At 48.2% G+C, this 15,209-nt stretch overlaps 1 protein-coding gene across 1 annotated transcript; it reads right to left on the bottom strand.

Moving 5' to 3' along the window:
• Positions 1–6,925: 6,925 nt before the first annotated feature.
• ENDOD1 (endonuclease domain containing 1) lies at positions 6,926–14,935 on the bottom strand. Its single transcript, XM_056504911.1, has 2 exons — positions 13,502–14,935; positions 6,926–8,250 (listed from the first exon to the last, which is right to left on the bottom strand). Exons 1-2 carry the CDS (start codon positions 14,036–14,038, stop codon positions 7,117–7,119), a joined length of 1,671 nt encoding a protein of 556 aa, XP_056360886.1. The 5' UTR covers positions 14,039–14,935; the 3' UTR covers positions 6,926–7,116.
• Positions 14,936–15,209: the final 274 nt, after the last annotated feature.

The following is a 15,209-nucleotide window of genomic DNA, read 5'->3' as shown; positions in this document are numbered from 1 at the left end:
CTCTACAAACCCAAGCTAGAATTACATAAATTTTAAATAATATCATTCATCATGCTAATAACCTCATGTAAGTATCATTGATTTTTCTTTGTAAGCTTTTCAATATATAAGGAAGATGATCACTGCATTTACATTTCCTGCAAAATAAAAACCTTCCTCATCTTTCATGTGTGTTTTTTTTTTCCTTTTCTTAGTCCCTTGGAGCAAAACTGGAACCTTTCTGACCTGCAGGGAAGTGCTTTTGCAGAAGGGAAGCCCTCCTTCTTCTGCCTGGGGCTGGTGTTCAGAGTATCATATACCCAAGCAATAAAACGTTGCCAAAAAACTAGACACAGCAAATGCAACAAAGCGTGATTACAGTCAAAACAGAAGTGTTTTAGCAGTGGAACCTGCAACATTCAGTGTTGACTCCCTCAGGAAGGAGCTCCCAGCAGTTTGCTGTTGCAATGTGCAGTCCCATGGGGGAGGGCTTAGGTTCAGCCCAGACCACCTCTCCCATGCTGGCCTTTGTCCCAGCGTCTCTGAAAGCACCAGGAGGGCTGGGCTGGGGAGGTGACACTGCCTGAACACAGGCGTTTAATTTGCCTTGCAAAATTACCCCGCTAATCTCTCTTAGCTCCCTCTGCAACTCGTGGAGAGAGGCAGAGACTCCACCAGAGGGTGACATCTGCCCTGAATCATCTCCTGGGGGACTCTGATCCACCTCCACCCTCCTCGTCAGGGGAAACACGGTTGGGATGCAGAGTTCAGCTCGCAGGAGATGAAACTGCAGCTCACGTCTGCAACACAGCACAGTGATGCTGAAAAAATCAGCTGAAAATATGATATTAGATTTAAGCTAACCTCTAGGCTCTTTCTTTCTTTCTTTCTTTCTTTCTTTCTTTCTTTCTTTCTTTCTTTCTTTCTTTCTTTCCTTCCTTCCTTCCTTCAAAACAAAAAAAATACTTTTTTTTTTTTGGTGAAAAACAGGAACAGGAGCAGTTGGAGACATCATTACTCTAATTAGTAGACCTGAGTGCAAACCCCCACAACCACAGAGGTCCAAAGCCTCAGTCAGTGCTGTGTCCACAGGAGTCCCACCGGTGCCAGCAGGACACATTGCAGGAATGTTCTCAGTGTTGAACACCTGCATCTGTTCACAACTGTAAATGGGAGATGGAGAAATAATGACATTTTGAATAAGCTCCTGAGAGAAATAAAGAACAGGGACCAGGATGTCAGATAGATCCTACACCACCAAACCTCCCTTGGGTTGGGAACGGGGACATGATCTGAAGCATTTCAAGGATATGGGATGGACAAAATTATCTTTCATCACTGGAGCCTGAGAGCCTGTTCATTTATCCCTGATTGTAGCCAGGTGCAGGTCAGTCTCTTCTCCCAGGCAGCAAGTCACAGGACAAGAGGAAACGACCCCAGGTTGCATCAGGAGATGTTTAGTTTGGAGATTAAGAAAAATTTGTTTACTGAAAGGATAGTCAGGCATTGAGCAGACTGCTTAGGGAATTGGTGAATCACCACCTTGGAAGAGTTCAGAGAATGTATGGATGTGGCACCTGGGGACACAGTTCAGTGGTGCATTTGGTAGTGCTCTGTCAATGGCAGGACTCAATGATCTTAGAGTTCTCTTCCAAACTTCATGATTCTAGCTGAATAGTCATCCTCAAGGGCTGCGATTTAGTGACCCAAGATCCTTCCAAAGGGGCTGTGGGAAAGACCATCCCACCTGTACCATCATCTGGGTGAACCAGATGATGAGCCTTGAGGGTCTTCAAGGGTGGGACAAGCCCCATCAGCCATCAACCCTAAGCTTCATTCGTCCCAGCTTTAGGCATCCAGCTGAGGGGCCCAGGTAAAAGGCAGGTGACATATTTATACTGAACACAGGGACCCCTGTGCTTGCAGAGAAGGAATTTTAAATGCCTACATTTAGATGGCACAAATCCAGAAAGAGATGTCTCCATGGGTCTATTGTATCATCCCTCTGGAGCTGCTTCACTCACGTCAGCAGCTTGCTGGAGCCAGGATCAAGCAGAGACCATTGCTCAGCCCTTACTGGCCACTTGGTTTCACAGAATCATAGAATGCTTGGGTTGGAAGGGACCTTTAAAGGCCACATAGTTCAACCTGGGACATCTTCAACTGGATCAGGTTGCTCAGAGTCCCATCCAGCCTAACTTTGAATGTTTCCAGGGCTGGAGCACTTCCTACCTCTCTGGACAACCTGTACCAGGGCTTACTCCTTGTAATTTACTTTCATTTTAAAAGAATTTTCTTCCTTTTATTTAGTCTGATGCTCTTCTCCCACATTTCCTTCCCTGCCCACCTGCTGCAGCTCCTGGCACTGGCCCATTACCATCTTCTACCAGCAGGTACAGGGGATTTGGAAAAGTCACACAATGACATCTGCTCCAGATGTCCATTCTTCACTATGTTAAATTAGATTAAAACATCAACTTATTAATAAAGATGATACTGCAGAAGAATTTGAAGCCTCTGCTTCAGTTTTGCAGGCAACTTTGCTGCTGTCTCAGTAGAAAATGGCTTCTATGTCCCAGGAATGCTGTCACAATTTCAGTATTTTTGGAAAGGAGACAGGGTTTTTTCACCCTCACAAATGGAAGAAAATCACACATATGCTAAGATGGCCATGGCTGAAGGATATGCCTCTGAGACAGAAAGAGCCACGTTTACATGCCAAACCTGCTGTTAGGCAGGATGGGTGCTGAATGTCCACATCCAAACCACTAATCCAGACCCTGGGCTGCTCTTGGATATTTCCTGTCCTTGTTCCAACCTGGACTTGAAAAATATTTTCCACTAAAAGTGGTAAATTGCCATGAAAAGAACCCTGTATGATAAATCACTCCATTCTGACAGAATATAATTCCCTGGAGATTTTCCAAGCAGCTGTAACACTAACACCACTGGAAAGTCTTTAGGCGTTTCTGCTTGGCTGGAAACACCAGTTCTGTGGAAATCAATAGCAGATGTTACCCAGCATGAGACCCACCAAAGTAAGTCCAACAGCCCAGGAGTCTGTGCAGCAGAGAGAAATCATCCCTTGCCAAACCCACAGTATTGCAACCTCACTAACACACACACCCTGGACACACCTCACACTCCTTGCTCCCAGACAATCCCTCCTGGCCAAACGAGTTACACAGGTGTTTATTTTCCAATCCCTTTTCCATTTTCTGGCACTGACTATGCTGGAGAGATGACCTGTGAGGAGCATGGCACAATTCCTGCTGAGCAGGAGCAGCTCCCAGGCCAGAGGGAGGGAGGGAGCTGCTGATGGGGTTCCATACAAGGGGAGCAGCCGTAAGTGTGCTATAGTAGCAGAGGTGTGACCCAGAGGGCCTGAGAGGGGCTGTCCTGCAGGGCTACTGAGTCCCTCTGCCACTGTGGTGGATGCAGCAGAGACAAGGGTCACCTCAAGGTGCAGAGACCCCTGTGCCAAAAGCTTGGGGTGATCTGGTTAAGGCAGGGACACCTTCCACTAGACCATGTTGATCAAAGCCCCATCCAACCTGCCAATCTGACCACTTCCAGTGATGGGGCATCCACAGCTTCTCCAGGCAACCTGTGCCAGTGTCAGACTTGAGACAGATGCAGACTCAGCTGCAGGGATTCCTCTGCCCAAGGAGAGGTGCCTGCAAAACAGAGGTGCCAATATCTGGTTTACTCATCACAGGACCTCCATACTTTCAGAGGAGTATAATTACCTCTGTCAGGGAAAGTAAAGAAGTTGTGACAAAGCCAGTCCAGGGACCAGCACTGCACAAGGAGTTTCTCCCTGTGAGCTGTGAAGAACTGTGCTGCTGTGCTGGGATTTCTGTATGGAAACTGGATACCATGATGGACTCCAGGTGCATGTCACTGCATCTGACAAGAATAAAACAGTCCCCTCTCCTGGCACACACAGTCATATTCACTGCCTGCAACACCTCAGCTTTCACCAACTTATTCTGCCTTAATTAATTAAGTCTTAGAGTGCTTTGAGAGAGGAAAGCTGTTTAAAAAGCACAAAAGAGCCATTAACATCAGATGTCAAGCTGTTACAAGGAAAAACTGTGCTGCTGGTGTTTTCTTGATTAGTCAGGACACCCTAGGTTGTATTATCTCATCTGCAGCTGTGACAGAAAGTGATACCAGCCCCTCTTAGGAAAAGTCATTTTATTTTGTTGAAGCCATATGTTTCCAAGGATAGAGTAAAGCTCATGAGCCATAAATCATGCCTAGGTAAGAAGAGTCTCAAACAGTGTTTTTTTGCAGGATGTTGCTTGTTCTGTGATAATTGCTGGATGTTCAAGGCAGATTTGCCCCTGCCTGCTCAGATACGCAGCACAGATGAGAAATGCTCCATGCCAGTTACTGCTCTTAGCATTTGAAATCTGAGCATGTTAAGACAGTTCTAATAATAGTGTTGCACATCTGCCCAAATCCTATAGATCTGCAGCACCTCAGATTCCAAGGACTGTCAGAAGTCATGGCTGCAGCAGAGACATGCTGGCCTGAGCTAGGTGGGGTAGCAATGGTGGTGGCAAATGGACAGTGCAGTCCTGAGGTGCCCCAGCTTTGCTGCTTGCCAGCACATGAGGATATGCTTGATCCACATTCCTGCAACTGCAGAGCTGCACTGGAGATGCTGCTGGACCTGGGATGCAGGGGCTGCTGGGTTCAGGTGTAGGGAAGCTGCTCTGGTACAGAGCCCAGGAAGTGCATGGCTGGCTGCTGTGCAGTGCCACACAGCCAAGAAGGGTCAGAGATAAGGCCACACAGAAGGAGCAAGACAGCTGTGGGGGCAGCTACCCCTTCTCCTCAGTGCTTGGGCTGTATTTGAGAGCTGCTGCCATCACATGTGCCTTCAGAGGCTGCTGGGGATCCTGGGGCCCCCTGTCACCCCACCCTAGCATCCCCTGGGGCCTGAGCTGGCTTCTTTCCTGCCTTGACAGCTGCCATGTAGCCCTAGAGGAGTGCCAGGATTGAGACAGGGTCTCATGGAGGAGTGGGAAACCAGCTCCACATCTGCCTTGACAGCAGACCAGGCATGTTTGAGTGTGCAGACATGCAGAGGTCAGTTTGGAGAGAATCCACTGGCTGCTCTCCACCTGTTAGGAGCAGTGATTTTGCCCCTTGCTCCCAAATTTCCTATAGCAAAACACCACTGACTTTACCCACCTACTACCCATATTGGCACACAAAAGCTGCCTTTCCTTTTGAACAAAGCCAGTTCTGTTTGCAGACAGTTTCTCCATAAACCAGCAGTGGCCCATGAAGAGAGACAAGGAGTCATCCTCTCTTTCCACTCATGCCACTGCTTCCCCACTTGTTGGCATCCCCAGATCTGCCATTTCCATCACTGCTGAACAGGGTGCCACCTGGCCAGGGTGTACTGGGCTGGGATGTGCACACACATCTGGTTGCATTGAGCACAGCTCCTGAGCTAAAGAAATAACTCTGTCCCATCATGAACAAGCCAAATTTCCTTTTCCCTCTGAATCCATCCATGCCAGCTCAGCCTTGCTGCAGGCTACATGATGCAGAGAGGCAAAGCTGCCATGTCAGTAACTGAGTAACTTCAACCCAGGACAGGCCACCACCAAGAGCACCACTGAGATGGCAGCACCAGCCTGCTCACCCCTGGGACTCATTATGGGATGTATGGTAGATCAGGGGTCCACAACAAGCTAGCGCTGGAGTGAGAGATACAGATGGATGTGAAAGGAAGGAAACATGCATGTAGGACTCCCAAATGCCTCTTGGAGTCCAGCCAAAGTAAATGCTGCTGAGACAGGAAGCCTCCCTCTGCAGGCAACTGCACCAAGAGATCCAAATCCCTTTGCTGAGCCAAGCCCCAGGGAAGGGCAGCCCTCCTGTGCTCTTCTCCAGCAGTGGCAGGTGTCTCTGTGCCCCTCATCTGGCTGCAAACACTTGCTGTTCCCCTGCAAAGCCCTGATGTGTGCCCCAGCCCCAGCACTGCAGATGTTGGGGGACATGGCTCATGCTGGCAGAGGGAAGAAGGGGTGAAGAGTGAGCAGTGAGGATGAGCAGTGCAGAAGAGGAGTTGGTTCCACTTCTGGCATTAAGGTGTCTTTTTGTGCACAGGCTCACCAGGTGGGTCTTCACACAGCAAAGCAAGCACTGCAGCCCAGGATCCCTCCTGCCTCTCCTCCCATCTGACAGTCCATAGTTCCCTGCATGATTCAGCAGCAGTCAGCTCTCAAGGGAAACAAGGCAGGTGGCAACAGATTTGAATCCAAAAGTGCAGCTCCCAGATCTGCTGGGCATTGGAGCAGACACAAGGGCTTCAGGGCTAAAACATTCATGGGCTTAGACCTTTAGAGAACATCACATCTTGAAGATTCAGGGCTCTGACCTTCAGTGGTCACAAGACAGCAAGGAAGGGCTGGGGGAAGATGACCTTGGTATGCTGAAGGAAAAATACTTTCCCACCATGCAAAAAATATGGGCAGTGGGTCTTTCCTTGCAGCAAGATCCATGCAATTTCAGGTATCTGGAAAGGCCTGAAGACTGTGAGATTTACCCAGCTGCATCCCCTCCACCATTGGGCCACCAGAGAAATAAGCAATGCAGCCAACAGCAGGACTTTTCCCCCATTCCACCCTGCTCCCTGCTGTTTCCCAGCCCCAAGTCCTTGCACTCTTGCCTCCCTCTCCTTTTATCAAGTCCCTCTGTAACTCATGTCCTCCCTAACCACCACCACCTGCTCCTTGGAAGGGATGGGCTTCTGCAGAGCTCATTGCCACTGCATAAATCTCAGTGTCATCATAGCCAGAAAGAAATTACCTCCTACCACAGTTAGTGTGCATTTCCCAGAGGAAGCATCTTGACACCTGCAAATCACAGAAATTTTGTGTCCTGCACCAATAAAACCCGAACATCTTACAACAGACAGAAGTTGAGTTACAGTGGTAGCGGCCCCGAGTGACATTGCCTTGGCCCCCCTTGTTATTCCCCAGTCAGTTCATTATTATTAATGTCACTACAATAAATACCAGAATGAAATTGACAGCATTTGGCCACATATCTTAAAGCATTGTCCCACTTGTCCTTCATTCCGTGTGTCTGCAGCCTTGGTTGGTGTCCCTCTCAGTCGTCAGAGGAGCCTTTGGGGACAAACCGTTTGACGATGTGGCCAGCTAGGTAACAAAAGCCGTGCAGAACCGCCGCTGTGGCATCGATGACCAGAGAGAAGGTGCCCCCAATCCCAGCGGCCATGTCTTTAAGGACAGAGGGAATGGCACAGATGGAGTGGTAAGGGAAAGCAGCAAGGTGAAGGATGAACCCCACGGGGATGCTGAGGATCCTGTAGGTGAGGGACAACACATCTTGGACAATTTGCAGGAAGCCCAGGCAGATGTTGATGATGACTCTCCCAACATCATAGGGGATGCTGATGAGCACCATGCTGACAGCTTTAAGGTAGGACACCACCCCATTCCACAGGCTGTAGACTCCATCCAGAATTGTACCAACAACTCGCTTTACAACAAGCCACAGAAAATAAAACACAAACTTCACCAGTTCCACAAAGATGTAGATGAGGAGTTCCAGAAGTTTGATGAAAGGGGTAGCAATGATGCCAGCCACTCTTCTCACCCAGCCACTTTCTTTGGTCTCTTGGTTGTTACTTGTTCCTGCTTGCTCTCCAGAGCGGATCTGACTGACAGCTTGCAACACTGCTTCTCTTTTCTCCTGGTTTTGTTTGTCTTCTCCACAGTGGCCCTTGAACAAGTGAACTCCTGGTAGAAGCTGCTTCTCCAGCTCTCTCACTGTGAGGTCTGCCAAGCTGTTTTCATTGTTGATTTTTTTCACTAGTCCCAGGGACCATCCCTCTGGAGCATCACAGCAGGCTGCCAGCCAGAGGCTCTCTGGCACTGACACCTTGCCTTTCACTTGGACACTGGAAGGAATTGCACCTGCAAGGAGATAGAGGTGATCCATCTTGGAACAGTGAGGGGTCAGAGCTTGCTCCACTACCCTCCCAAGGTCTCTGTGCCAGCTTTTGCTCAGAGCTGGGCTCAGAGGGACAGTGTTCGTGAGTGTGTAAGTGGCCACCTGGAAATCCTCCTCATTAAGCAAACTGGGATTGAGAAGGCCTCTCTCATAGCCAGAGCCCACATAGTCTGAGGTCAGGGCTTGATTTGCACCAAGGTTGGCCACAGTGCCACCAATATCAGCTTCATGAACCATTTCATGCAAGTCATTTTCTGGATCATCTATCTGAAAGAGCAGAGAGAAGCGTTACTGCATGCAATTCACTTTCCTAGAAAACAATGTGTAAAATGGGCCTTGATGTATACTTTTCATTAGGACTACTAATACATGCCTTGGATTATATCCTTCACCCTCTCCTTACCTTCCTTGAAGTACTTCAGAGGAGTGTATTCTCTACTTAGCTCCTCTGCCAATCACATTGGTTTAAGCTCCAAAGGACATTTGCAGCTCCCCAGTCTGGTACACAGCACAGAAATCAAAATCTCACTAGGCACAATATACCAAGCCTCTAACTTGCAATTTGTCCTAAAATAAATTTTTAAGACCAATAGATGGCTAGATTTAGGGTAATGTTTTCACCTCTTACTGTGGTGGTACCTGCAGTTCATTTAAGAACTTAACCACGGCACCTTAAGACTTCTGAACTATCAAATCCAAGCCATGGGGAAAGAAAAAAAGCCAAACAAGCCGTGGTGTATAAGATATCTAGAGAAGGCATTCACCTCTCACCACTTATTGTGTAAGAAGCAAGAATGAAGCCAGACATCATGTCAGGTGACCTGAACTACCCCACCTTGAACAGGAGACACAGCAATGAGCTCGTAGGGCTGGTGCAGGGCTGGTCATCAGTAACCTGACCCTGTCAATAATAGTCTGAACCTCATCCTTAATGACCATGCAGCTCCTGGTGTAACATGGCTGAGGGTGCCACCACCCAAGGTCCTCGATGGAGTCTGTGCTTCCTGCCTGTGTCTGCTGCTCCCATGCAGTGGAGCCAGAGGTAGCAATTACTGCAGAGGGAATTTGTCCTGGAGCCATGCACGAGGGAAGGGGAAAGGCAGAGGCGGTAAAGAGAGGTGGGTGGAGCAGCACTAAATGTCAGGGTGTGTTCAGGTTCAGATCTTTCTCAGGTGGCCACAGCTCTGTCTGATCCATAGTCATTCCTATTGACACTGCCTGCAGCCACTCCAGAGAGATGTGCCAAATTGCCATTTTTTTCCTTAAATTAGAGGGTGAACATGTTGGCAGAAGTTCAGGGGTGGCAGATGATCTCTGGCAGCCACTGCCTTCTGTAGTCTCTGTTTCAGAGGGTGTGGCCCTCAGATCCCAGCATTGTGCTGGCCCAATTAAACCTTCTTCCCTTGCCCCTAGCCTATAAATTGTTTACTGCACTATCTAATATGCACTTTGGAGACATCTATGACACGCAGTTCATAGTCTATCCATCCTTGTCTCTTGACCACCCTGCAGCACACTTGGACAGATAACCAACTATGTCCTTGCAAACTTGCACAGAGTTTGCATCCTCTTAGTGCCACATCACCTCCTCACAGTTCTGCACCAGCCTGTGGTGAGAGCCAGGGTGAAAGGGCCAGTGTCAGCACCTGCCCATCATCCCCACCTGGGAACTGAGCTCTGGCTGCTGGCTGCAGGAACTGAGTTCCTGCATCAGCCAAACCCCTGCAGTCAAGGCACAAGGCTCCCTCTGCACCAAACCCGGTCACAGTGCCAAGCCTGGCCATTGCAGAGGGCTGCATTACCCCATCTCCTGCTAAGGAGATTTCTTGCTTTTTTTTTTTTGAAGCATTTGGTGCTTATTGCTTCAGGACTGGGAGGATCATTGTGAGTCCATGTGTTGATGCACAAACCACAGCTTTCTCTAAATGCACTGCTTAAAAAAGACTTATTCTGCACTTTTAATGCCTTATTCTGCTCCTTTTGCTCAGTCACCCCAAACAACATGTTGCAGCTGGCTGATGAGGCCAGACATTTTGCATTCCACAAAATCACTGTCTCTTCCTACCTCCCCTTCCCTTGGCATTCTCCCCTTCTGATGAGATGATGGTGTGCCATGGGACGAGGGATGCACCCAGTGTGTTTAATCACACAGAAGTGGTGATGGGGATTGGGCATAGATGTGAGGCTGTGCCCAGGAATTGTTCACAGTTTGGAGCTTTACACCCTCTCAGAGACCCTCATCCCATCTCACACCCATAGTGAGTGCTGCCATACTACAAAAACACATAGACCCAAGATGGATCAGCTCTGCCTCCTGGCAGAAATTGCCAACCTACATGAAGCAGAATAAACCTAGTTTCTCTCTCCCTACGACCTGCTGCATGCAAACCTTGAGGAGACTATTAAAAAAATATGCCCCTGGTTACCTGTCCAGTTGCAGGCCTTTGAACATACCACTGAGATTGTTTGGGTGCAATTAAAAAAGATTATGATAAAAAATGCAGCTGTGTGCTGTTCATGTGTAAGGCTCTGACATCACCTAACTATGCTTATAATAACTCCTATTATGCTTTGTAATAACTAATACATACCTGAGGTTTTCATGCCTTCTCCAGCTCAGTCCCAAAGGCAGGCCATCTCAGCACTGCAACTAATCTGCACTGCAAGATACCTTTCCTTCCTGCTTCAAAAAGCTCCTGGCTTGTGTCACCTCAAAACTAATCTGTGTTCATGGAGTCAGCCATGAAGCCACTTGTCCAAATAACCTGGAACAGCTCAGGGCAAAATCCAAGCAGACAGTAAACTCCTTATCATAGAACAGAGATTTAAAAACAACTGTTGTGCCTGAAGCCTGTATGATGTTAGCACATAACAATATTGATGTGTGTCATTAAGTGGAGGGTGCTGTTTCACAGATGGGACAGAGGCAGGAGGGGGATTAAAAGTATGGCAACACAGTTATTAGGGCAGGCAGCTCCCATTGAGTTTGGTCATTTAACAAGGCAGGATGCTGCCATCCCCCACCTTCCTGAACTTCAGCTTCCCTCTCCCACCACTACTTCCTCAGGCACCCTTACACCTTTGACTGAAGTGGAAATTTTGATCCAGCCTTAGTGTGGGATTCCATACCTCACTGCATCTTATGCTGATGTTTCTGCAGTAGGAACACTCACAAGTGGCTCTAGAAGTGCCTGTTCTCTTAACTCTCCACCAAGAGAGATTGCAAGAGCAGCTCAAAGGTAGCTGCACTATAGCTGGGCAAGAATCCCACCTTGGTTGTCTGCCTGGTGGAAGCCATTAACCAAATGAAAACACGAGGTAATTCATCCAGCCCCTCATTAATTAGGATGGAAAAAGAAACTCTGGATTTTCCATCTCTCTCTAAGCTACTTTAGAAAGAACCAAACACAGAATTTCAGACAACCAAAATGGAATGAGGTAAAAGACACCTAAGTGACTTGTTCTCTTCCTCTAGGAAATCTGTGGCAGAGGCAGGTTTTCAGACCTGCACCTGGGGGAGTCCCATCAGTACCCTGCTCATCAGCCTACCCTTCCTGCTCTCTAATTTTTCACTAATTGCTGAATTAATTCATTGTTTCCAGCTGCCAATCCGCAGTGGGTGGCACTGACATTCCACACACTTCTCACCCAATTACTTCCTCTGTGCTACATTTGGCATTTATATCTCAGGCAGACATTCCTGAGCGAGTGAGATGGTGCCCTCACCACTTACATCATTATCCCCCCAAAAAGCCTATGACAACCTTGAGGCCCTCACTGGAGTGCTGTGAGTGTTGTTATAGTGATTTCTTTCCTTTTGCTGTGTGCCTGCATCTCCATGTGCAGTTGAGCCAGCTCATACCCAGCTATCCCTGTCTTGGCAAGGAAATTACCCAGAAAATTGGTGATATTAGCTCACTGGGCTATGCTGCAGAGCAGGTGCTGCTAAGGGCTCCCTTCAGCAGCCATCTGACCCAGCCTTGGTAGAACATGCATAATGGGTATGAAAGCTCTTCCCCACTCTCTTCTCCAAGTGGCAGTGTCTGTCACTTACTTCTTAAGTTATAGGAATTCTTCATATTCTTGATTTCTTCCCCTTAAATATTCTTCTGTATTTATATATATATATATTTGTTTGTTTTTCTTTTTTGTCCTAGTACTTTTCTATCTCAGTCAGAAATTCTTCCAGGGAACTGAAGAGTTTCTAACTCCTGCCTCTGAGGCACCTGCATTTCACCAGTGGATGAAGGAGATCCATCAGGGTCAACTAAGAACTATTGTCAGCCTGTGAGGCTGCTCTGGAGAAGCCAGAGCAAATAAAGGTAGCACCTGCCCTATTATTTCTGAGGCTGCAGAAGGTTTTGGTGGCAGGACCCACGAAGTTTGGGATTCAGTGATAACAGAGTCTGCAAAAGGTTTTTTCTGTTTTACAAGGGCACACTCCCACAGCTTGCCTGTGAAGTGGAAGGAGATCAAAAGGCCCTTAGAAACTCCTGCAACTCAAAACCCAGCCCAGAGAGCCAGAAGACAGTCCAGGCTGAAGATAACCACTTAATATGTCCTGTCTTCAATGCCTGTGGCTTTGTGGCCTTAGTATCTCATCACCACACATGAGAAAAATAAGCAGAGCATTCTCCTGGCAGAGGGGTGAGATTTGATTGTGGCAGCATCCAGTAGCTATGGGGCAACACTCCTAACACACTGCTCTGACAGTGCAGCCATGCCTGCCCTAACAAAGCACCCTTGCACACTGACAGTCTGTCCTGAGCTCGACAGATGGGGTAGTCCAATGTTGCTACAATATTTCTCATTATCACTGCTGAAAAATCTAAAATATGGGGAGGGAAAAGAGAAGACCTAAAGTTCTCTCAGGGCACCACCAGTTTTTAAAGGATTTCCTTTCAATTAAGCAGCCTGAAGGCCTTGCTTAAACATGCCAAGTGTAAGGAGAGACAAAAAACGCCAAGGCTCTGGTAAAATTAATTTTATACTGCATACTTCTGACCTGACTGAAGCCTGCATGCCCCAGGACACAGCAACTCATTTTCCTACCTCAGTCTGCAACACTGGGACGTACTGAAAAGCTGCAGCATCAACTTGGTGAACCACAAATGGATGCATTATCTCTGCTCAGTGAAGCTAGAGAGCCCCTATCAACACTGTGATCACACTGGCAACAGAACAAACTTGAAGTTGACACTGCTATGTGCTCCCTGCCCACAAGAGCTGGCTGGGCAGGACAAACACATCGCTGGTGTCAGAGAGGGCTTTCCTCTCCCCTGGCACTGCACATTCAAGCAGCAGCCTCTCAGCTTTCATTATAAGCTCCCTGGGACAAGAAACTATTTGTTTGCTCACTTCCAAGAACAAAAATAAGTTCTGCTCATGCTGAATTCATACCAACAGAAGTTCAACCAGCAGAGTTCCTGCCTCCTTTGCAAAATTCTAGCCCAAGCTTTACCCCAGAGGAAATTTCTCCAGGAACAGTTGTTTTACAGCAAAGGAAAAGCTGCCTTACCTGCGGTTCAACCAGCCAGCTCTCCTCGTCACTTTGAGCTGGCTTTGTAAACTTAAAAGCCGAATAAAGAGGGATTTTGTCCTTAGTACTGTAGAGGGTTGCAAAGCGCGGCTCTTTGTTGTACTGCTGACAGATTTTCACATGGAACGGCTCCGTAAATCCTTCGGGTGGGACTTGTCCAGGGAAGAACACGTTACACTCGGCAAAACCGGTTTCATCCTCTCTGACAACTCTGCCCTGGGAAAAGCCTGGGAAAAGTGAGATGCAAAGCAAGAATAGAATTGACGTCTTCATGGTCCACTCCCTGGAGCCGAGGGCAGCTGGGTACGGCAGAGGACCAGAGTCCGTGCAGCAGCGAAGCCGGAGCGCGTCTGGAATTGGGGTGTAGCGTGCGAGGGAAATGAAACCCGAAACCACAGCGGATCCCTGCGGGAGCAGCGCGCTGCGCAGGCAGCGCCTTGTGAAACAGAACGTGCGCCAGGCTGCTCGACACACGCTGCTGCCCGCCGGAGGGGATGCCGAGCAACCTGAAATCATCGGGGCTTCGCAAGGGGAGGAGGGACTCCAGGGCTGGAGCTCAGCGGCACCGGCTGCCCGGGCTGGGGCAGCGCCGGCGGGGGTGTGGTGTGCTGCATTGCAGCAGTCCCCGGCAGGAATTTTGGCTGACACAGCCAGAAATGTTCCTGAGGCTGTCAGAGGGGATGCTGCAAAGTCATTCGCCACCCCAAAGAAGGTATTAGCTGTCCTCTCCAGCTGTGAGCCCGGCCAAAGGAGAGGGAGAGAAAGAAGAGAGGTGGCGACATTGGAGCTGCTGGGAGCCCCCTAGATCCTTTTTGGAGTTTCTGTCATCACTATTGCTGCCACATACTGCTTAGATGCTTGGGAAAGGCATTCACCTCCTATCTCTCCTGGCGCTGCATGGAGAATTCAAAACCCTCCAGTATCACTTCATCTTAGGACACCTCTCTCAGAAGAGATGAACAACAAGCAGAAGGATGAATATCTCAGATCACGTACCTCTAATCAGCATCCACCACAGAACATTTCGGCCAAATCTATGGAACTGGCAAAAAAAGGAATTGAAGGTGCTCCTCTGAGTTTATGTTCAGCACAGTAATCATCCACCCAATAAAGAGCTGCCTATAATACTTTGGCTACTGCAGAGTAAAAGCACTGAAGTATTCCTTCTGTGACTGGGAAAATTAATGTTTTCAAAATAGTGGAGATGGAAAGCAGATTACAGAGCAGTACCTTGGAGTCAAGAAAAGGTAGCATTTTCCCACCCAAGAAGTGAGATGTGATCAGCTGTGCTGCCAACAACCTAAAAAAGTCCTAGATGCCAATAGGGCACAAGTCCCTTTTATAATACAATTTCCAAGCAAAAGACCTCCCAAGTGCTACCATCCCACAAGTACTTTGCAAACAAGGTAGGATTATGTCCATACTGAAAATTATGAAGTGGGATGCTGAGTGGTTAAAGTGCCTGCCCAAGGTCAGAGAAGGAGTCTGTGAAAGGCTAAAAATAGACTGCACTGTATGACTATCATTCCTCTACTCAGGGATGACTTCTGGAAGTATCAAGACAAGGAAATACGTCAACACCTCTTGGTGTGGTGATATCAGCTAGGGGAGGCAGAGGCAGGCTGGACAGCCTGGGGAACAACAGGAAATGGAGTTAGTGGGCTTGGGTTTGGTCCAGGCAAATGAC

The sequence above is a fragment of the Oenanthe melanoleuca genome, chromosome 1, assembly GCF_029582105.1.
Source record: "Oenanthe melanoleuca isolate GR-GAL-2019-014 chromosome 1, OMel1.0, whole genome shotgun sequence".
Lineage (NCBI taxonomy): Eukaryota > Metazoa > Chordata > Aves > Passeriformes > Muscicapidae > Oenanthe > Oenanthe melanoleuca.
The sequence above is the reverse complement of the archived record's forward strand: the minus strand, read 5'-3'. Positions and strand labels throughout refer to the sequence as shown.